The 23557-nt window shown below is 40.3% G+C and overlaps 1 protein-coding gene across 2 annotated transcripts; it reads left to right on the forward strand.

Annotated features, from left to right (window-relative positions):
* The first annotated feature begins 13303 nt into the window (after window positions 1-13303).
* On the forward strand, window positions 13304-23330 carry OLFML1 (olfactomedin like 1). 2 transcript variants are annotated; one of them, XM_064714159.1, is made up of 4 exons: window positions 13304-13561; window positions 14918-15136; window positions 17227-17515; window positions 20953-23330. In XM_064714159.1, exons 2-4 carry the CDS (start codon window positions 15011-15013, stop codon window positions 21729-21731), a joined length of 1194 nt encoding a protein of 397 aa, XP_064570229.1. In that variant the 5' UTR covers window positions 13304-13561; window positions 14918-15010; the 3' UTR covers window positions 21732-23330. The 2 variants fall into 2 exon arrangements, with proteins under 2 accessions (XP_064570229.1, XP_064570228.1); XM_064714158.1 differs by lacking the exon at window positions 13304-13561 and having other exon boundaries at window positions 14681-15136.
* Window positions 23331-23557: the final 227 nt, after the last annotated feature.

Below are 23557 nucleotides of genomic sequence, written 5' to 3' on the forward strand. Positions count from 1 at the left end.
AAAAAACCACCAAAGATCAGTGCTTCACTCAGCAGCATCAATACACTCTTTTTTTCCAGACCAGGCACTGAAAAGCACCACTAACCTAATGGGTGGTTATATGTGCCTCCCCTGGTGCAAATATTTAATGATCTATAGTGATGCGTTTCCAAAATACTATTTTAGGCAGCTTTGTGGGAGACGTTCTGGGTACAGGAAGGCACCTTCATCTTCTGAGGCTGCAAATCTGAGAAAGTAGTCAACAAATGATGAAGATAAGGTCATATTTGGAATCAAGACAAAATGAAGAGTAAGAGGTAGTGCCTAAGGAAATGGCTGTTAAGCTATTTAGAGTGCTTTCAATTGACAGTGCTCATTTTTTATCGTCCTGACTTGAAAAAGCCAAATGACAAAAAGCTCATTTGAGTTAGTCAGTGAGAAATCACGGCTGAAGCACTCAGGACAGAAAATTCCAGTGTTTATTTTAGCCCAAATTAGTTTGAAGGACATCTGAGAGGTAAATGATCATCACAATACATCCCATAATGGATACTCTGCTCTGATTTATCTGTGGCATTCCCTGAACATTGGGAAAAAAAAGAGAAAAGAGTTTGGAGATTTGTGGTAACATTTTAAAAAGCAAGAGAAGAAAGCAGCTATTTTTCCTGGCTCACTTCAGCCAGTAAAGAACTGATATTATAAACATTGTGATAAATGAAAGCAAAGAATTAAATTTTGCCTAATACCTGGGTGGACTCCCATGTTATTTCACTAGGAAGACTGCTAGTAGGACAATACATTGTATGTAATATAAAAATGGAGCTACTGAATGCCTTTTGAATTTCCTGCTGGTAATTTTTATTGTCAAAACTTCACATACAACTTCCACTGAACAGCAGCAGAACATAGCTTTTAACTGGAATTGTTGAGTATGTGTTTAGCAAAGAGTGAGTAGTAAATTATTCTGCTTATTTATTATTCAGATTAAGTCTTCCAGAAACATTTCCTATTCTATTAATTAATAATTTGAAAGCTACTCAATGCAGAAAGCTGTGAAGAGACAGCTTTTTTAAATGTGATTGTTTCGTGTGCAGAATGCAAAATGAAATTGCAAAAGTGCACATTTTTTTACTGATATATAATCAAGTAGCCCTGCTATTCATGGCCTCTGCTGTGCATCTTCACCAGCTATTCCTACTTTGTTGTGGATACCCACTCTTTACAGAAGCCAGACTGAAAATAATCTAAATACTAACATAGTGAATTACATAATGCATCAAATATTTCATATTTCTCCACAGCCTGGCTGAAATACACGTGCAAAAGCTGGCAAATTAGCTAACATTGCTGTAGTTACAATAGCCTGAGGATATAAGCCAGGCAAGATTTATTGGGAGACATGATACCTTTTATTACATCAAGGGATGCAGCTGGGGAAAAAAAAAAAAAATGAAGACACAAAGAATAATTCTGAATTATTAGCGTGCATGCACATACGTGCACACAGGCCAAGCAGACAGAGTTTAAAAGCCACAGAACGTGGATCTGTGTGCAGATTTAGTCTTTTTTGTTGCTGCTGTAGCGCAGAATTCCCATATTTCAGAAATCTCTGAGACGGCAGTGCTACGTCAGATGGATTATAATCAGTTCTGGGAGAGCTGAGCTTCCTCAGCCCCCATGGGCAGCGCTGAGAATTAAAAGCCACAATCTGTCCAGCTCCCTCTGTTCGCCAGTTGTAATTAAATAGACCTTCAAAATCTGTATTTTCCCCACAATATTTTGCATACAATTAAGGTTCTTTTAAAATTAGTTTGTCAAAGCATGTTTGGCTTCTATTTATAGCAAGACAGGGTTCCCGTTTGTTTCTCTAAGTACCCAGGAGCTCACGCTGCAGACTGATGTTTGGGATTACAACAAACTGTTTGAAAATTGTAAGCTGGCAGTCATTCCTGACATTAAGACAAATGCACCAGAAGTACATTCTCCTCACTCTTTTCTGACAGAATAAAAGGTATGCCAACTTATAAATAAAAGATTTAACCATGCTTGCAATTGCAAAATTTATGACTGCTCCTGCAAGCGTGTGTGGTCCAGTGGAATTCAACTCCCTGAACCAATCTTTTACAAAAAAAACACAGTAAACTTACTTCAGGCAAGAGAGCTGGTTTTTTTTATTTATGAGCATATAGTTAATATTACAAGCAGCTGTGAAAAGGAAGAGAAAGGAAATCAGAGCACGTGAAGCATAGGGACATTTCCAAATAGGTAAGCACAAATCTCAAAAAGAGGCTTTTAAAATTCAATTGAAAGCCCATTCTATATTGGATACTATTCAGAAAACTTGCAGTGTTTGGATAAACACATTTTTACAACGCCAGTAACCTGGCATAATTGGATAGTTTATAGCCATCAACACTCTCCCATTCGGTTTCTAGATGCATCATTCTTGTGAGCCCTTTATGTGAATACAAAAGCAAGGGAATGATGTAAATCCCAGCAAGTCTGCCACAAGCTCTCAAGACACTGAGGGACTGGGGGAAGCTGCAGCAGGGGAGCCCCACAGATCTTAAAGCCTCCTGAGCACACTGCACCACCTAGAAGTGTTGAACTCCAGCCAAAAGGAAAATAAAACTGAAAGAGGCGCCAGATGGGGATGTTTGCAAACTATAGGCAGTTCTTTACTTAAAAATACAATTCCATGCAACGATTGCTCACCCTGAGGCTCTGGATCCAGCACAAACTGTCTGCATGCTGTTCTGTACTAAACCACTTTGTGACTTTTTTTCCGTGCGCATGTGAACTGCTCAAACCAGAGATCCATCACTGTAAATTCATGGTATGGAGCCATATTTCCTGAATAACTAATAACAAATTAACTCCTGAAAGCTGCGATGTTATGCTGAAACCAGCATAACATTCCATTCTCATGCAGTGCTGGCCTGTGCCCTCGACTCTGAGGCTGCAGAATTTCCCCCCACCCCACTGCCAGTGCTTCTTCAAGAGAATCCCATCTGATACAAGCAAAAGCAGCACTGCAGCAGCCAGCCCACATATGCCACAATCTGGACAAAAAAAGGGGAGTTTACAGCTATTCTACAGCATCAAGGATACTGCTGCACAGAATAGAAGTACATCATACTAGTCATTTACTTGTGTGCTTCTCTCTGAGCATAAATTGGCACTTGCTACCCAGAGGAATCACCCTAGGTGTTTTGGAGTAGATTGAAATTCCTTTCTAAGGATTAGTCTGTGCAAAAGTCCTGCTGGGCAAACTGATTTTTCCATGTGCATTTTTCCATTTTGCCTATATTCAGTTTGATTACAGAGGATTGGAAATTTCTCATGGGATGGTGCTCATTGAAAATAGGTAATTGGGATAGCACAACTTGAGAAGCTTTGGAGCAGTAAGAATAAAGGCAAATGTTCTGTTTGTACCACTAGCACTGTGAAATCTTTTCATGGCTTTTCAAGTTTATTAGCCTGGTGGTAGACAGAAAAACTAGGTAATTAGGTAGGTAAAAAAGACTCTCAAATGTACAATTGCATTCCTAATAACTGCAATGGAAACAAGTCCCATTATAGCACTCAGTGGTCTGTGGCATCTTTCACCCAAGGTGTATTTCACCCTCCACGTTTGTGACTGAAATGCAGTAACTGTGAAAAACACAACTGCTCAATAATGCCAAGAAACCAGGTAATGTTTAGAGGGAGGAAGGAAAATGGATTTCTGCTCATTTTAGTCGATGCCAGCTTCAAGAGAGAAATTATCCAGAGTTCCCTTTTACCAGACCGTGCAGCTGGGGCCACATTCCACGTCACCAAGAACTCTGTAGGATCTGTAATTACTGATCCACCAGGGTTAGCCAAGAGCTCTCTCTGCCCATGCCATACCAGCCCCTAATTGTTGTCACAAATGGTTCAAGGCAGCCTATGGGTGTGCATATCCCCATACAGAGTAACTGCAGTTACCCACATTCTTATTTAGCCTCAATTTGGGGCTGTGTTTGTGCCCTTAGTCCCAGCCCACCTGGGCAGATGCACTGAATGGCCTCACAACAGTCTGCTCAGCAGAGAGCCGGCACAAAAAACACAACACAAGGCCCTTTTTCTATGCAATGGATGGGTTTTAAGAGGCAGGGCTCTCAGTTCCTGTCCCTATCAGGAATTTCCCTCTCAGAAATTGCACCTGTTCCCATTTCAAAGTCAGGTAAACATAATTTGTGTATGGTTTCAGTCTTTTTGTACATTGGAGCAAAACAGAAAGGAAACAACAAAATCCATGAGCAGTAGCAACTGAGAAGCCACAATACCAGAGGTCCAGCGCCTCTTACCTCCCTCCTGGGACAAGGATCTGCCCATCCTAAACTGAAACAAGGCTTAGATCTCACAGCCAGGGTACACATTCAGCATAGACCATCCCTAAATCTTGCTGTCCCTTGGCTGTATATGCAAGAATTTGCTGTAATCCTGTTTAACTGCTGACAGTGCCTGGATCACATTCCTATTTTTTTTACACTTGGCAGAACTCTCTGCATGCGTTACAATATACAGAGGGCACAGGTTTGACCATCTGGCCATAGATGTCAAACTGAGACATTTTCCAGTGGCAGCATCTGGTTGTTCCACAAAAAGCAGTGCGTTTGCAGCTTTGGGCCTGTTACTCAGTAGGGCTACAGATGCATGATCTGGGCTACCAGGTCTCCTTGCATTGCTTCTTTATAAGTCACCTTTAACTCTGTATTTTATTTTATTTTTTCTGTTTGTGAGACTCTGGACTAGCATATTTGTTTTGTGAAGGTTTAATAAGGAGGCATGTGAAACATACATAGACCAAGAGGAAATATGTTGTCCTGCATGGAGGCAGGAACAGGCAGGCTGAGAGCCTAATCTATAATTAACAGGCCATCCTCCAGCTGTGTAGCAACAATGCCCCTTAGGAGCCAAGGACAATACATGTGGCAAAATGATAACATTCAGACTGATTACAAAGCTGTCTATGCCTTCTAATGCCTGGCACGTGCCAAACACGCATGAAATTGGAATATTTCCTTAGCAGGCATTTCCAGTAAAAGAAAACACGAAGCCTAGATTTAAAGACTGAACCCTCTTTCTGTAAAAATCTCTGCAGAAATGCCCCACAGGATTTGTTCCTCCATCCTGAGCCATTTCATTCAGTGTGACGTTAGTGAATCACTGATGTACTTCAGAGTTTGAAGGACCAGCAGCCAGACTGTACTGAAGGCCAGGGAGAAAGTCACAAAAAATAAGCTAGTGGCCAAATCTGATGTGTCACTTTCATGCCATGTGAGGCAGTGACATCTTTTTAAATCATCTCTCAGGCAGACACACAGAGATATTTTTTTCAGAGCATCTGAAAGAATATATGTAATACCTGTGCATGTATTAGAATATATGTAATACATGTATAGGTATTGTACATTTGTTAGCACTTACACAGACCATAATTCATGTTCTAACACAGCCCAAAATTCACATTTTAACACTGTCACACACAGATTCTCTGCTAACTCTGCCATGGCAGCACAGCATGACTGCAGGGATTGCTTACCTGGGACTATTCTCCAAATCAGCCCAGCTGGGTTCCTGGGCCTGGGACAATGACAGTGACAATGACAATGACAATGACAATTCCACAGGGACCGTACAGTCCTTCTGCCAGGGGCAGGAGTGCACAGAGCACACAGAGAAGTTGTGGCAGAACGTTTGGGTGTGATTCTCTCGTGTCCTGTGCAGAAAAGGGAATGATATTTCACTGTTAAACCAGCAGGCCTAAAAGATGCAGCAGTGTGCAGGCTCCCAAGTGTCAGGAATAAATATGTCCCATTGGAGGACCAGGCTGATTCAAGAGCAGAAAAGATCTCTCCCCCACGTACAGATGCTGCTTGTCCTCCGCTGCAGAGAATCACAGCAGGAATTTTATGTTTGAACATATGGACGAGTTAGTCATGCCCTATCTACTCAGAGAAACAAACAGAGCCAGGTTGGATAGCTTGCAGGGCAGAACAGCTTTTCTTTTTTCTTTTTTTTCCCTATAACCCAGTAAAAGGCCACAATGGTGGCACTGAATTTCTATTTTAATCAGTTAACAGAAACAGTTTCTGATTGTCTGGCCAACTGGGGGCTAGAGAGATGGAAAATTTTACCACATATTATCTATCGCTGAATGGATTCTGTCCTTTCCAGCCTTCCTCCTAAGACAAGTGTTTTGCTTTTTTTTCCCCAGGAAAGCACTCTGTAAGTTGAATATTTTTATGAAAAGACTGAAATGTTTTCAGCAGAAGCTCACATTTCAAACCATACAAATTCAGTGTGCACTGAGCCCTGACAGGTCAAAGGGAACAGATGAAATCCACTTGGTACAGCACTGCAAATGTTGTACACTGTGCACAGAAACGTGTGACCTTTTCCTGGATGGAGATAATTAATTTTGGAGATATGACAAAGCTTGGGGAATGGATTCAGTATAACAATGGCAGCACTGCTAAACAACAAGCTGACTTCTAAAGAAGAATTAAAGAAGTGGTTATCAATTATTCATGACAGCTTAACTTGTTTATATCCTTTCCAGGCAGCATAGTGCATCTGCTTTATTATTCATCATAAACTGGCACCAGGACCATTTCATCTGATACACTGACTTCCAAATGTGATAGTGCTAACCCCAGAGAGAGCACAGAGGCCACAAAATCCATTTCTTACATATGTGTCATGCCTAGAGTTCACTGTGTTTATTTGGAGGGGACTCTTTAATCTGGAGTCTCCTGTGAATGTCTTATTTTCTATTCACTTTCAGAGATTGGGTGCAGCATAACATGAAGCATACACTGAATGAAAATATGGAAAGTGTCTTGTCATGGAGGGGCTTTGAAAAATGTCAGTTTGAAAAGCTGTACAGCTGACGGCTCTGCAGGTCCAATGGACACACCCTTCCCAGACCTGCAGCTTGTCTGTCAGGAGATTTCCTGAACTAATTCTCAGAATAATGTGTCTCAAAAAACATCCTCTCTTCTTATGTACTTTTTTGTGCTTATGAGCTTACTTTCCCCCCCTGTAAGTTTACTAAGTTTATTTTTCTTAGATTCTCTGGCATGCATCAAGGGTAATTTTGAGACCATAAATTGGTTGGCAGAAATGAAAGTTAGAAATAGAAATGATAGAAATGATGAAATTTATTTTTGGGACTAGATTAGAGAGACACAAAAATCTATATACCTTTAGATCACCAATTAAAGTCCGAATATGTCTCTTTGGCTCAGTTCCTGAATGCAATTCTTAATTTTGAGTTTGTCCAGAGAAGTATTCTCAGACAGCTGTAAAGATTTAACAAATTTTCCCAGAAGCAGAAATCTCAAGACTCCCATGTAGAAAACTGAGAACACAACAGGCCTTGTTAGTCTTACCTTCAGACCAGGGTGATAGCAAGCAGACACAAATGACAAGAAAAAATCCAAGGTATTTTTTTTTCTTTTACCATATTTTGATTTTTCTTTAAAACTTTTTTTTTAAGTACCCCTTGCTTTTCAGCGTGACTGTGGAGCTCAGGCTTTGCCCGTCTTCCTCATTGTTACTGGAAATGTGAAAAAAAACCAGCACAATTTATCTCACCCATCCTCAGCAACTCCTTCAGGGCCTTTTCTGTCCCAGTTCCCCCAGTTCCTAGATGTTTTCCCATCTTTTAGGGTTTGGGCAGATTTAATTGGACACTTGCTAGCACAGCTCCATTCCGCTCAGCTCAAGTTTCTGCCGCCGTCGCCATCACCGGAATCTCTGAACGTGGCGTCAGCAAGCACTCAGAAATTCAGAGCAGGATCAGAGTTTTAGTTTGAAACAAGGAAACCAGAGAGTCCTGAACTCACCGAGCAGTCCCAGAGCACATCACCCTGCCACAAACTCTCTCCGTACCTGCCACTGACCCACGAACATTTGCATTATTCATTGTCGCTAAGCGTATTTCTTCCACCAGCTGGTGGAATTTAGTGAGTGCAGAGGGAGACTTACTTGCTAAATTTTAACAGCTTTCCCAGGTATGTACAGAGCCCTTCTTGGTTCCTTGCAACACTTCAGTACAGGTTATGAATCTATTTCTTCAGTGCAACAATAAATGAAACAACACTAGGTGATGAAATGTTACCTTGTCGTCTACCACCCCCCCCAAAAAAAGAAAGAAAACAACACAAATAAACAATAAAAAACCCTGAAAACATGACATCCTAGGCATTTAAAGTTCAAAAAGTATCTTTTCAGCTTTTCAGAAGTCATGCCTCACACCTAAAAGGCCCATTTCAAAAAGAAGCATAACGAAAAAACCACACCAGACATTCTCAACTGAAATGAGATGGGAAAATGTCATAATCATTTCCTGTAAATACTCTGAATTTAAAGCAATGTCATTTTGACTACTGCACTCCTGTGAATAGGTTTAATGAACATGAACATTCAAGCAAAACGAATTTTAGTGACAATATTCATGAGCAGATTCCACACTGGAAAACAAACCAAAAGCAGCAAAAATTTTAATGTTGGTTTATATAGAATTGCGTAATTCAAAGTTTGTTTAGTTCTGGGGATACAAATTGAAGTTTCAAGCTACTAGGACTTGTCTTTGATCAACAGAAGTGAGATTCTGAGTTCGGCAACAAACAAACAGAGCATTCAGAGTAACTGCAAGCGGTTGATTTTTATGCCAGACTACTTCATGATCCATGTCCAGATGGATTTCTCTGGATTATTTTAGTGGTTATAGGGGGCTTATAGAAAAGATGGGAACAAGCTTTTCAGTAGGGCCTGGAGCAACAGGGCAAGGGACAATGGTTTTTAATTTAAAAGAGGGTGTATTCAGACCAGATACAGGAAATCAGTTTTTTACACTGAGGGGGTTGAAACACTGGCACAGGTTACTCAGAGAAGTGGGGGAGCCCCATCCCTGGAAACACTCAAGGCCAGCTTGGAAGGGGCTCTGAGCAATCTCCTCTGGCTGAGGAGGTCCCTGCTCATTCCAGGGGCGTTTCACTAGCAGAGCTTTAAAGGTCCTTTCCAACTCAAAATATTCCATGATTCTACCATTTAACTAACTGTCTTGGGTTAGAAATGCAAGATGCGGCTGGGGGTGTGTATTCCTTCCCCATCTGTCAGAGCTGGGGCAGTTCTCTGCTGTTCATTGGGCAGTTTTTTCTTTATCTCTCCCACAGCCAATCCTCCCTCCAGGAGATCTCTGCTGTCCATGGGCCATTCATTATTAATTATCTTTGGTTAATGGCCACTGAGTGTCCCTGCAGGGCTGATCCAATCCCAGCATCCCATGGGGAGATGCTCCGCCCAGGGGAGGAGCCAAGCATTCCTACCTGGATCCAATCTGAGCTTTGGGACACCCCAGCAGCCTTTGCCCCCTGCATTGCCAGAGGAGCAGCTTTCTGCTGCCCTGCATGGCCAGAGGGAGCCCAGGCCCATCTGCAGCAGCCCTGGAGCTGCAGAGGAAAACTCCCCCCTTGTGCAGGATCCCTGCTGCAGCAGAGCCACAGCTGGCACTGCAGGAGGGCTGAGCCCCCATGGATGGGGCTGGGACACCCCCTGGCACACAGGGGGCAGGGACTGCTTTGGCTCTGGCAGGGCTGTTTTGTATTATTGCATTTGTATTATTAATTTTCCTTATATAGAACTGTTATTCCTACTCCCATGTCTTTGCCTGAGAGCCTCTTAATTTCAAAATTACAATAAGTCAGAGGGAGGTGGTTTACATTTTGTATTTCAAGAGAGGCTCCTGTCTTCCTTGAGAGAAACCTGTCCTTCCAAACCAAGACACTAACTCCAACAAGAAATCTACAGGAATAGAGTACAGCTTTATTTCCCTTTTATGATTTCATTCGTAGAGACAGTCCTGATGTGACAACTCATTTTTCCTGTTAGTCCTGGGCATCCTGGGCTCTTACTGGTCTCAGGGAGCTCAGGAATTCCCAGTTTGGGGTGGCACAGACCTAAAGCCTGGAAGAGCTTTCCCTCCACCTGGCTCCCTGGTGTTCTCCACCCCAAACCATGCTTCCCTCTGCGTGTTCTGTCCCCCTCAGAGGCTTTGGAATTGTGAGTTCCAGCCGAGTCTGCCTTGCAATTCCCAGGGCTTGGGAGCCGCCTAGTGGAGTCCTCTGTGAGTCCTGAAATTCTGCCAGTCCTCCTCCTTATCACTGCTGTGATAAATAAGTATGATTCGTGCTGATAAAAATTGAAACAGTAATCAATATTGATACAGTAATTAATATTTGAAAATAATAAAACAGTTAATAGTTAAAAGTTGTAATGCCAAAGAAGAAAAAAAAAAGAAGAGCTCCACCCACCCCCCCTTCCCAGCAGATGTTCTTAAAGACCACAAAAAAGAAACTGAAGATACAGTTGCTAAAAATGACTAAGAACCTAGTTAAGTCCAAAAAAATGCTAATTATAAGAAACTTATTGCTTTAATATGTAAATGCAAAAATACGTTAGTCTTAGCTTACATTGTACTAGCTTAGTGCACATGTATAACCCAAAAGTGAATTAAAAGACAACAAAAAAAACTACAAAGCCTTCATCAGTGACAACCCCCAAAAACTTGTACGACCACCAAACCAAGTAGCAGCGCATGCGTAGTAAAAGTAATAATGAAAACTAAAACAGAAAAGTGACGAACCAAAAATAAAAAGAAATAGTATTGACACATAACATATAAAAAGTGACTTTTATTTAGCAAGCTTCTACGTAAAGTAGCAAAAGTCAAGAACCCTGCCCTCCGTACCCCGCAGTTGTTTTTACTTATGCGCTATTATTTAAACCAAATTATCCCTTGTTCATATATTTTCTAAACTATTTAATTAAAATTATTACTACTTTTAATATTGTTTAACCTTTTTATAATAAAATAATTAAACAAACATAACACTGCACTGCTGGCTGATACCACTCCCAGCACTGTGTGAACCCACAAAATGGGAGGGTTTTGGGAAAGCTGCAAAAGGCAGGCCTCAGAGACAGCAGAACTGGGATTGGAGCTAAGCAGCAGCCATGAGATTGGTCAGCAGAAAAATTATTTAAAAAGTAGAAAAGCAAGGACAAATAGAACAATGGTCTGTGTATTAACGCTTGTCTAGAATAACTCTCTAAGCTACAGAAAAGTTTAAATAGCAAGATATTCAGAGTCCTCTGTGAGTCCCATAATTCTGCCAGACCTGCTCCTTATCACTGCATTGCTGGCTGATACCACTCCCAGCACTGCTTTTACAGCTGAGCACCACAGAAGGACTTCACTTGGACTTCATGTCTTGGTCTTTTCTACAGAAATGGGAGTCACTTTCTAAGGTATAAAACTGAAGGGAAAAAACAAAAAGAAAAACAAAAAGGCAGTGACTGAACTGGAATTAAGTGCTGATTTCCTACTGTGACAAAGATATTTTCTAACCTCCCAGATCTCAGCATTAGACCTGTGGCCAGTAGTAACAAGGAACTTGGTTCTGCAGACCCAAGTCCCAACAAAATTAGAAAATACAGAAGTAGACCATGACAGTCCCTATACTACTAATATAAAACACCAGTCTGATTCATCAACATCAAAATCTATGAAAATAGGCAGCTGTAAACTAAACAAAATTGCAATCACACACAAAGTCCCACATGAGCACACAAGCACTGGGATATCACTGATGCATCAGGATGAGCAGCAGTTATTCTGATGCAGGGGTGTATAAAATAAGTAGAAAGCTCTGAATCAGAATCTGATTTTTACTTTCCATCTGTGATTGCTTTGCATGCTGAGGTTAATTAAGGATGAAAAACATAATTAACCTTGTTTTAAGCCACGGTGTAGTTTGGGAGTAAAATCTGGTGTATTTGTGCACTACTTGGATCTAAGTGACAGGAGTTGGGACTTCCCACTTGTTTCCAGGGCTGTAATAACACAGGACAAGGCATTAGGACAGCATCCATGGCTCAGGACAAGCCAAGGAAAAAGCCAAGGAAAAAGCGTGAGGGAGCCCTGGGAGTCAGGGATGTTCCCAAAGCTCAAAATTAAAAAATGTCTTGTGATTCCTGTGAGGAGCTGAGAAACCAGAGTGGGACTGGAGGAAAAAGAACCTGATTTGTTGTGGCACATCTCTAGTTATCCCACCTGAAATGACAAAAAGGAACTGACTTATAAAAAAACCAAAACAACAAAACATAGAATACAATCATATGAGTGAAATAATATCTTAAGGAAATGTCATTCTTCCCCCAAATCAAGTACACACTATGAACTGATTTCAACATTGCTTTTAAAACACATAAAGCTCCATCCAGCTATCTGAAATCAAAACCACAAACACAGATGGAGCTGAAAATGCCTATTTTTCCTTTGAAAATATCTAACAGCTGTTAAAACAGACACCAAATGGTAAAAAGGTGGAAAAAATACAGCAAAGAAGCAGCATTGACAGGAAAAAGATAACATCTCAGCCAGGGAGAGGACAAGAACAGTGAAAAGGCATATTCACCTACATTTATACACTTGTTTCCTTTTAAAGTTTGAGAGGCCTCTCAAATCAAGGGAGTAATGGTTATGAGAAAAAGAGTTCCTTGAGTTAAAAGCAAAGTTTTTGCTCTGTTAGTGTGTGATATCCTGTGCACTGGGACCAATGTCTTCCCAGGCATGCCAAAAAATCCTGCTTTAAATCACCATCAGTCATACCTATAGATATAGATTAGCTCTAGATACAGATTAGATCTATAGATATAGATATAGATATAGATATAGATATAGATATAGATATAGATATAGATATAGATATAGATATAGATATAGATATAGATATAGATATAGATAGATATAGATTAGATATATTTGTTTATTATACAGATTATATATAGCTGGTATATAACTATAGATGGTTATAGATTAGATATAGATATATTTGGTTTTTATACAGATTATATATATAACTGGTATATAACTACAGATAGCTACAGATTAGATATAGATATATTTGTTTATTATACAGATTATATATAGCTGGAAAAAAACCCATTTCTGTGTATATCTAGGCTGAAGAGAAGTGGAAAACATACAACAAACAAAGCAAAATAAATGTAAAAACCCAACAAAGCTCAGGACTTTACCAGGTGCTGTGGCTTTCCCAGAATTGTGCACTGGGCATGGACCAGCATTGCCATTGCCACTGGATCATGGTTTAATAAAGATGGGAATGCCCCGTTTGTAGAAATCCTTGGAAGGGTTTCTAGGATGATTTGTAGGAATCCTTCTGGTCTTTCAGCTGTGGGTGATTCTAAGAAATGACTGAGCAGCTTCACAGAATCTAACTCCATGTGCAGTATGTTTAAGCTTATCAAGGGGGTACAGCAGTTCAAGATATTTTACCTTTTAGATTATTTTCCCTGCCTTAAGATAAAGGGAAGAAATTATATATCTGTATCTTGGCTTCTTAATATGCATTCATGAAAGGAAGTTTGTAATTTTGAATTCCACAACCTTCATCTCCCAGTCATTAGCTGGGACAGATGTGAGACTCAGAGAACAACTCTGAAGGGTTCCAGGTTCACCTCAGAGGTAAGAAAAGGGATTTATTTTCCTACATTGCTCTTCCCTGGTGTTGCAGCTGATTATTTTGTGGAAAAGAATTTCCATATATTCCACAGGACAGAATCAAGGAAATTCAGACTTCCCAAGGTGTCTGCCCTCAGGTCAAGCTCTCTGTCCCCTCAAGCAGGAGCTCTGGAGTAAACTGAAATGTCACTGGACTGAAAAATCAAATATTAAACTCTCTGTGCATCACTGACTGTGCCTGTAAATAGGAGCTGGCAAATTGTGTGCCCCTCTTAGGGTGAAGCAATACTGAAATACAGAATACTGCTGTGTGCACTGGGGTGAAATTTGCCTGCAAAGCACACATAAGCACCGTGCAAAAACCAAACACACAGAGGAAAAAATCTGCCTGCTGTGGCACACACACACACTCTCTTGAATTCTGCAATCTTCACACAAGGCAGTTAAAAAGAAAAAGAAAGCTTGGTAAATGTGGTGAAAAATTTAAAAAAAAACTGTAGAAAAAGAAAAATGGGAGGGGGAAAAGTGAAGAGGTGGAGAATTCTGAGAAACAGAGGCGTCCAGCTTGGCTTCAGATACAAAGGCAGCTTTTTAAGCTCCTAGCACATGGTTTTCTAGCAAATAGTGTTCGCATGGCCATGAGTTTTTCCAAACAAGGCATTCAGTCAGGAAAATTATGAAATCAAATAAATACAAATTGCCTCCAATGCAGTAGGCTCATGTAAGTTAATTACAATTAATTTTTAAGTCAGACTAAGTAGAATTATAATTCCAAAAAAAGATGTCTGTCATAAACTCCACTGAATGGACACAGAGCTGTGTTAAGAGTATTGTTTTCAGCTGGAAAAGTAGTGTCAAGAGAAAAAGGAGGAGGAACTTCTTTTAAAAACAGTTTTATGTCTGGTTTCCAGGGCCACTGTAAATAGGCTGAATAGTGGAAGTGAAATGAGTTGCTTTAGGTGGATTTACAGGCACAGACACCAAGCACCAGAGCTGCCTGTGTTCCACCCACTGTGAATCCACTCTGACCTGCAAAGAGCACACTCTGCAGGATTGGTCACACGGGAAAGCAGATGGGAGGAGAAAAGAGGGGAAAATAAATTACTTTTATTTGTATTATTTAATAAAATTTGGCCTACAGGCTGGATGTGACTCAGTGCTGAACATCTGGGATTGATCATAGGATCACAAACTGAGAAGTAGTCATCTGGCTCCTAGAAATAAACACGTTCAGTCCCTCTGCCACAACGTTACTTCCTTAATGATAGAATGCAACAGCCATTTTAAGTCCTTTTAATCTTTTCAGCCACCGTACTTTTTAACTTTTTAGTAATTTTTACTATTATTTTTTCGCTTGAGATGACGGTAAATTGCATTTGACCTTGGACTGGCAGCGTTTGGGATTGCCCACAGAACTGATTCACCACTTTCCTCCAAAAGCCTTCTGGTGCCATGGCAGCCTTGCAGGTCCATTTCTTGCTGGTTCCATCCCTCATGAGCATCCTGGGAGCAGCACAGTACGTGATGCAGGATGCAGCCCTGCTGAGCTACATTGACCAGCGTTTTCTGTCTCTGGAGGTATGTGCCTGATGAATCCTTCTGCAGCAAAAAGAGGCTTGAAAGTGTGTGGATGTTCTGGGGCCACGACAGCCTGTATGATATATCAAATCAGGAGGGTGAATTTCCAGCTTTGTCCAATGGATGAGTAAAATTGTGGCTAAAACTTTAACTGTAATGATCCCAACTCATCGCATCGTTTATTGCAGGATAAAATTTCATAATGTTATGTTTTTATTCTAATTTTTTTTTTAAATGGCATCATTGAATTTAGCTAAAAATGCAAATGTTTATACAGAACTGTCACAGACCATCCTAGGGAGCAGTATAAACATATTTTCACCTGTAGAAGTGCTGTCAAGTATTTGTTAGCAAGGAGATAGAAATTTATCAGGTATTTTTCTCCTGTGTGCACCTGGAAGGGCAGTTTAAGACACATTCATGCAAACCAGCAGTGTATCTGCACTTCAAATAAACCCTTAATATCAGAGAGACTGAAATGCAGTCCTTTCAATTCCTTGAATTCCTTTCAATTACTTATATAAATGTACCACTTCTTGCTTTTTTCCTACAGTAAAAAGCTACCAGTACTGCAAAATACCTCTTCAGTATTGGTGTGTTACCATCATATATTGTTTATTTTTAATTATTGACACGTCCCTGGCTCCTGGCTTACATTTTCAGACTCACAGAGAAGCTTTAACTTGCCTGATTTGATGTCCCTTTCCATACAAAGCCCTCACTAGTCTTATCTTCTCAACACTGAAGGATTAACCTGATATTCTCTTCCTACTGTGTAGATGGAGATTTACATTTTCTTTGCCACTCTAGGAGTAGCTTCACCTGGCAATTTCTATTCCTTTGGCACCCATTAAAAATGAGGTAACCTGTGGCATTTGGTGCAAGGGGCACAAAAGGAACAGGACAGAGAAGTGAGGCAGATACTGATGACAGCACTTGAAAGCATTTAAAATAAAGGTTTTGTAGAAAGCAATTAAGCAACTTCCTGGGGGCTTATGGTCTTGTATAAATGGGGGAGAGAGGAGGTGGCACAGAAAGCACAGCTCACAAAGCAAACCAGCCAAAGATCTGCTCAAATTCCTCCTCTTCCCAAAGTGGCAGCTGAACTACTATTTTCAGGATACCTGTGAAGCAGCTGCATTGCAACAGAGAAACATATTTCTTACCTTTGAAAACACTGATAATTTGAATTTAGGTGCAAAGAAGTAGGTTTTTTGCTTTCTATGTTTGGGGGTGGTTGTTCTTTGTTTTTTTTTGTTGTTGTTGTTTTGGGTTGAGTTTTTTTTTTTTTTTTTAATACAGCTAATAATTTGAGGGAAAAAAAAAACAAAACAAAAAAAAAGAAACAACACAAAACTTCCTCAACTATAGCATTTCAGTATTCTCATTTTCACCTTAAAATGGGTGAAAAATAGCCACACTAGATTCTGCCTTGGTCAGAAGAGGTGTATCCATGTGAAATGCTCATGGCTGTAGATTTCCTGCAGAAAACTCTTTGAGGCTGCTTCACCAGCACAACTTCTCCGAGGACTTTTCCTGGGGAAGGCAGTGAGAAGCACAGAGAGAAGAAGAGAAAACAATTCTTGTCTCTATTCCCTGCTCCTGTTGTTTTTGCACATGTGGAATGTGTTATGGAGATTGTTTACCCAAAGTGATTTGTTCATTGGACACTGGTGAAGGTTGTTTTGATTCCTTGGCCAATTGGGTCAAAGCCGTGTCATGGCTGTCTCCAGACAGACACAGGGTTTTCTTTAGTATAGTATCTCTTTAGTATGTAATTTAGTATAGTACTAGTGTAATATTATAGCTTAATAAAGCATTTGTTCAGCCTCCTGAACCACGGAGTCATAGCACGTGTTGGGGTCGTCCTGAAATGACGTGTCAAGTCAAAAAAAATGTGGATTTTTGTCCAGATTTTTGAATTCTGTGCCAGTCTGAGGTGTTCTCCTCACACAGACACCCTGGGCTGGAATAGGTGGGTGCAGGGCACTGGGAAGGAGGGAGCAGCAGGGTTGTGAAAGTGACCATGAGCGAGGTCGCGATGCGCGCAGAATACCCACGTCTGTTCTCTTCCCATGTTCTGGCTGAAGAGGAGGCTGGAGAAGTGCAGCCAAGACCTGCTGGAATACGTGGATGAGTTCAGGGAGCTCTCCAAGGCGGCGCTGGCCCGCCTGGCAAGGCTGAGCACCGACAAGGCTGAGCTCAAGGAGGAGGTGGAGAATCTGCTCACGAGGGTCGAGCGCGCCCAGAGGGACATCGACTATTTCGGATCCATCACGGATTCCAACGCCTGCGTGGAAGTGCACGAGGACCTGCTGAAACAGCAGCTGCTGGAAGAGGCAGAGGAGAAAAAGAGGCTTAAACTCATGCTTAACGCAAGTAAGAGCAGTTTGTTTTTCAGAGCTTCGGTGTGAGCAGTCCCACGTGCGCGTGCTGGCGCAGGGATAAGAGATTTTCATCCGCAAGGGGGTTTGGGCTGTGTAAATGCAAGACTTATAAAACCCATGTATATGCAAAAAAGGGACGGGAGAGGGAGGGAGGAAAATACAGTTCAAACATTTACTTTGCAGAAAGTCTACTGTGTATCAAATTAATTCTTTGGAAGCTACTTTTTTATTATAAAATAAGGTAAAATCCTCTGGAGGTGTGATGTTGCAAAGTCCCAGAAAAACACATTTCTGAGTACTGCAGCTGTACTAAGGAAGTAATAGTGGTCTTTGCTTTTTGGACTAGGCAGGGTCAAAACCTCAAGTCAAAAGTAAATTCATGGGTTAATAAACTACTTCATTTACTTCCACAATTTTTACCAGCTTTACTATCCTGCTCTGTCATCCTTCCTTTCCTTGTCCCCTCCTTCAATAAGAGAGCACACTGGCTTGGCTGTCAGCAAAGCTTAGTTCTGATTTGTAAATTTGGTGTTATGGTACCTAGCATGAAAAATACATGCACAATCTATAATTTTTTTAAAACAAATGACATTTCTTAATTATCTTTGCCTTAAGAGGTTTTGGTATGGATGTAAACTATATATTACAGACAAATTTAAAGAAGACTTTTCATAGTAGTAAGAAATGAAGAGTAAATAATAAGAAACACAAACTGAAATTTTTAAAAAGTGAGTGAAAGAACTTTAGCATCATCAATTATACAATTCCACTGACTTCAGCAGAATGAGGTTGATTTAATTTTACACAGAAATTTACAATTTCTGCTTAGACTTTTTAAACAAATCAGTATTAATGCAGATGCTTACAGAAGCAATCACCTATTCTGCTTCTGAGTCTCCTCATACTCCACAATTCAGTGCTCTGAATATCAATAGTTCTGCTTTCCATTTAGAGAACTTTTGAACATCAGGCATTTTTTTCAGAGAGGAAAAAAATTGGAGATTTTTAAATTGACTGCAGTTAAGGCACTTTGAAAATTGTACCTTTCTGAGAGTTTCAGAGGGGAAAAATTACTTTACATTTTCCTTTGTTGGAAATTATTACTTTTAACTTTATTGTAGCAGCTCATGGTAACTTTACTTTCAATTTGTTCTCTACTGTCAGTACTAGTCAGATGCTTTTCCCATTGAATTTGATGTCAAAAGTATTCCCTGTGCAGATTTTACAGCACTTAGAAAAAGTAGGAAGATCCTCAACTCTAGAAAACAGCAGCTCTGCTCCTGTGCTTTCATGTCTTAACCAGACTCTATGATTATTTTTGCTGAGTCACTTCAAAAATCTAGCAGAAAGGAGGGTTTTTAAGTCCAGCTTTGTTACTGTGTTTGGGTCAAGTTCACACAGAAAATAACAATCAGACAAAAATCTGGTTATTTCCCCTGCAGAGGAAGATGCTGCTAAGGCTGCCTAGGGTTTTTGATTCAGCACCTTAATTTTTTTTAATCTATCTGATCAATAAATGTTAGGTTTGAGAGAGCTGTTGTGGCTTGCTCAGGGAAGGCACTTCCAGAGTGAGGACTCCTCTGAAGGAAAAAAAAAAATCCACTTTGTAGCAGCAATATCCAAAAGCTTTGATTAGAGGGTATCAGTGCACACAAATTACATAAAGATTGCTTTCTACAGGCAACTGGAGTCTTGCCACTGACTTCAATAGGTTCCTATCAGGCCAAGCAGGGGGGCTGGTTTTGCTTTCTGCATTTCATCTGCTGCCAGAACATCCTGCCTTGGAGCTTTGTTTGTCCTGTTTGCTGAAATGGCTGCACTCCACCGAAAGCAATTCTTTCAACTTCAAATGCTGCACCCTGTAATTTATGAGTGCCTTTGGTAAACAAGCTTGGTTAATATGCTTTGCAATAGTTTTGTTGTTTTTTTTTTTTTTCCTGGAAAGGATGCTGCTTGATAAAGATCTCAGAGTCTAAATGCCTGCGTCCTCCCAGGCTTGGTGCTTTCTGGTCTGAAACCTCCCTGCAGAGGGCACAGGAAATGTGAAGGAGCCAGAGCTGTGACTTGAGGCCAGTTTTAACCCTACAGGGGGGTAAAAGCTGGGTGGTTCCACCAGCCACGCTCCTGGCACAGGAATTGGCAGCACAGACACCACACCAGCTCCTTCAAAGGCCGCCTCAGAGCACGCACACCCCTGCTCGTGTGATCTATATTCTGTTCTTGCTCCTTTCTGTGCAGGTGTTGGGAAGGTGAATGGGAAGATAGCCCAGTTTTTTGGCTTTCCGTTATGCTGAACTGGTTTTTCTTTCTTTTTATACTATAAATGCATAAAAAAGAGGCTATCTGAGGATAAGACCAGTCCTGAAACAAAAATACTATACATGTAGATAATGGATTTTAATTTGTATGCCTCCAACAAGAAATAAATCTGATTACTTTACTGTGTTGATCTAAACCAGAAGTCAGTTCTCTGAAGTAAAAATTACAGCCCTGTAAACAGGCAGACAAGAATAATCACAAAATCACTAACTGTGCTCTTGGTCTCCTCTCAGACACAAAAATATCCAAATGTTTTGGATAACACTGGTGTAATAGAACAAAACCAAACACTCTACAGGTAGATGAAGATACTACAGTTTTATTAGCAAGAATATATAATAATAATATCATAATATTATTCAAATATAATATATATTAATACAGATTATATATTAATATATTATTGTATAATCATTAGAGAGAATGGTATATATAATATATATTGTTATATTGTTATTTTATATAATATTATTCAAATATATTCGAATATACTATAATATTATTCAAATATATGATATATGATATATTATTGAATAATCACTATATAATATATTATTGTATAATATCTAGTATATATTATTATATTGATATTTTATATAAATAATATTCAAATATATTCAAATATACTATAATATTATTCAAATATATTATATATTATATATAATTGTATACTCATTATATAATATATTCTTATATAATATATAATATATATTATTATATTGATATTTTATAAAAATATTATTCAAATATACTCAAATATACTATAATATTATTCAAATATATTATATATTATTATATAATCATAATAGAATATATTATTATATAATATATAGTATATATTATTATATTGATATTTATATAAATTTTATGAAATATATTCACATATACTATAATATTACTCAAATATAATATATAAAACTATTCTCAGCACTACTTACCAGCGCCACACTGCTGACACCTTTACTGATACATTGACTCTTTTTTGAGTCAATCACCTTTACTGATATATTGATGAATTAAAAGGACTCTAAGTAATTCAAATGAAAGAAACTCGAAAATTTACAGATATTCTAATTTTATTTTTCTTTGCCTTTGGTTATTTCCTTGCAGGCTGTGACCACATGCTTGCAGGTATTAGGTCCCTGAAGGTGGTTAAGAAGACTGGAGGAAAGCACGGCTCTTGGATGAAAGACCCCGGCAAAAAGCACGCCAAGATTTATTTATTAAGCGGCTCTGTGAATAACGTGGTTTTGGAATTTGCGAATATCATGGCTTTCATGGAGAACAACCAGACTCTGAAGGCTCGCAGAGTGCCCTTGCCAGTGCCCTGGGAAGGAACTGGCCACGTCATCTACCAGGGCTTCCTCTTCTACCACAGGCACGGCTCCTTGAACGAGATCGTGAAGTTCCACCTCCAGAGAAGGAGCGTGGCTGACCAGATGCTGCTGCCAGGGGCTGGGAGGGTTCCTGCCTACCAGCTCTCTCCACAGACAAAGATAGACCTGGCTCTGGATGAGCAGGGGCTGTGGGCCCTCCACGCAGAGCCAGAGACCGGGGGGAACATTGTCCTCACCAAAATCAACCCCGTGGCCATGGCGGTGGAGCACAGCTGGGACACGCCGTGCAGCAGCAGGGATGCTGAGGCAGCTTTCATGGCCTGCAACACCCTGCACGTGGTCTACAACTCTCCTTCTGGGGGCTCCTCCCGCATCCAGTGCGTTTATGACGTTTTGGGGGCTCTGAATGCTCACACAAACCCAGGACTGCATTTCCCAAAACGCCAGGGTGGCCACTCCAGCGTGCACTACAATCCTAAAGAGAAGCAGCTCTTCGCTTGGGGTGATGGGTCCCAGATCATTTACAAACTTCACACAGAGAAGAAAGTTTAAAACATTCAGCAGCTTTTCAAGCAGCCCTAAAAGCCACCAGTCCCAGGTGAACACAGCCTTTTATGTGTATTAAAGTTGCATTATACCCAGCTGTTACAACTTTCATCCATTTTACGTAACTCAAGACTTATGTACCCCAGTAATCTTAAAGCCCAATAAAGAACATGTGAAGACTGAATGAATATAAATTACATGATGACTAAATGCCACACATACACAACCCCTCCTGCCACCCTACCCCCAAATTAAAGTCTAAGGTTAATTTGAAAAAAAAAAAAAATAGCCCATTTCTGACACCTTCTCTTCCTATTGAAACTATGTTTTCTGTTTCAATGCCATGGAAATCAAATCAGAAATCCTTCCTGTCCAAAACACAGTCTGACACCCTTTCCTAGTCTGAAGATCACTATAGAAAGCCTTTTAGTAAGCAGTATAAAATCACATGCTTCCAGAGAAATTAGATATCAGTTTTAACAGGAGAGGTTTATTTTACCACAAAGTGTAGGAATAGGCAGCCCCACAAACATGGCTTATATTTAACATAGAACTCTCATACATCACATCAAGGCTACTCCTGTTCATTGAACCTCTAGAGTGTTTCCATGAAAATTCCACACTTCCTATCCATATAGCTGTAGAGACCACTGTGGATCCTGCCAGTATATTAGCTGCAGCCAAATATTCACTTTTTTCAGCTTCAAGGCACCACTTTTCACTATTTTGGAGCATATCGCTGTTTGCGTGTCAGAAGGAATGTTCCTAGGTGAGCTCTTCTGGGTCACACACCACTTTGGAAGGTTTTACATGTCACTTTTTGTTGTTATTGTCACTAGGTCTCTTTCAGCATCTACTTGTGAGGCATTTGCCCCAATGTTTCAGCTCCTGTTGGTTACAGCAGAATCTTTCTCATCCCATCCTCCATCTCCAGGAAAAGGTGGCTCAGGTGAGCAGGGCATGGCACTGCTCAGTCCTGGGTTTGGGAATCACAGACAGGCTCTAGGTATTTTTGTTTCAAAAATAATGTTTAAAATGTTCAATAATGTTTTAAAAAAGGCTTTTAATGTTAAATACAGGTATAGATTGTGGTTTTTTATTTATTTTAACGACAGCTGCATGTCTAATAGCAAACAAACAAACACACAAAAAAAAAACTCTGAAAAACCACAAATAATGGTACTTGAAAAGCAGTCCACAGCTGTTGCTACAGAAAAACCCATTTTGTTCATTACACTGAGAGAGCTGTTGTTCTGTTTAAAAATAGCTTCCAGAGAACAGCCAGACATCAGGGAATGATTTTGAAAAGGAGTTCCAGAGCACAATTAGGAGTGTATAGACTGCTGGGCTGCACCAGTGACACTCTGCCTTTGTCACCCTGAGCAGGGCTAGTGAGTGGGGCACAGCAGACAGAGGGTGCACAGCCAGAGACACCCCCAGGCTGCCAGGGGCGTGGGCTGGCACTGTTTTCCTGGCTCAAAGGCACAATTTGGCCTTTTATTCCTCCTCTGTAAAATTACAAACATGTAAAGGCCTGAAAATGGTATCAGCCGCCTCTGTGAGAACTTTTACTGGAAATTACATGTAACTTCCTTTATTTAAGAAATAAAGTCTTTGGGTGCAAATGTGGATTGAATCTGCTTTTTAGAAGAGGGGTTCTTGGGATGTGCTTCGTGCACAGACAAAAAACAGCTTAAATCACTTAAATCAGCGTTGCTCACACTCTTCCTGGAGCACAACACAGTCCAGGCCACTGGTGCTGCAGCAGGGAACAAGCTGGGTTGAGGTAGCACATGAATTTTGTGGCTGTAGTGGCAGCAGCATCTCTGGGC

The sequence above is a fragment of the Zonotrichia leucophrys genome, chromosome 5, assembly GCF_028769735.1.
Source record: "Zonotrichia leucophrys gambelii isolate GWCS_2022_RI chromosome 5, RI_Zleu_2.0, whole genome shotgun sequence".
Taxonomy (NCBI): Eukaryota; Metazoa; Chordata; class Aves; order Passeriformes; family Passerellidae; genus Zonotrichia; species Zonotrichia leucophrys.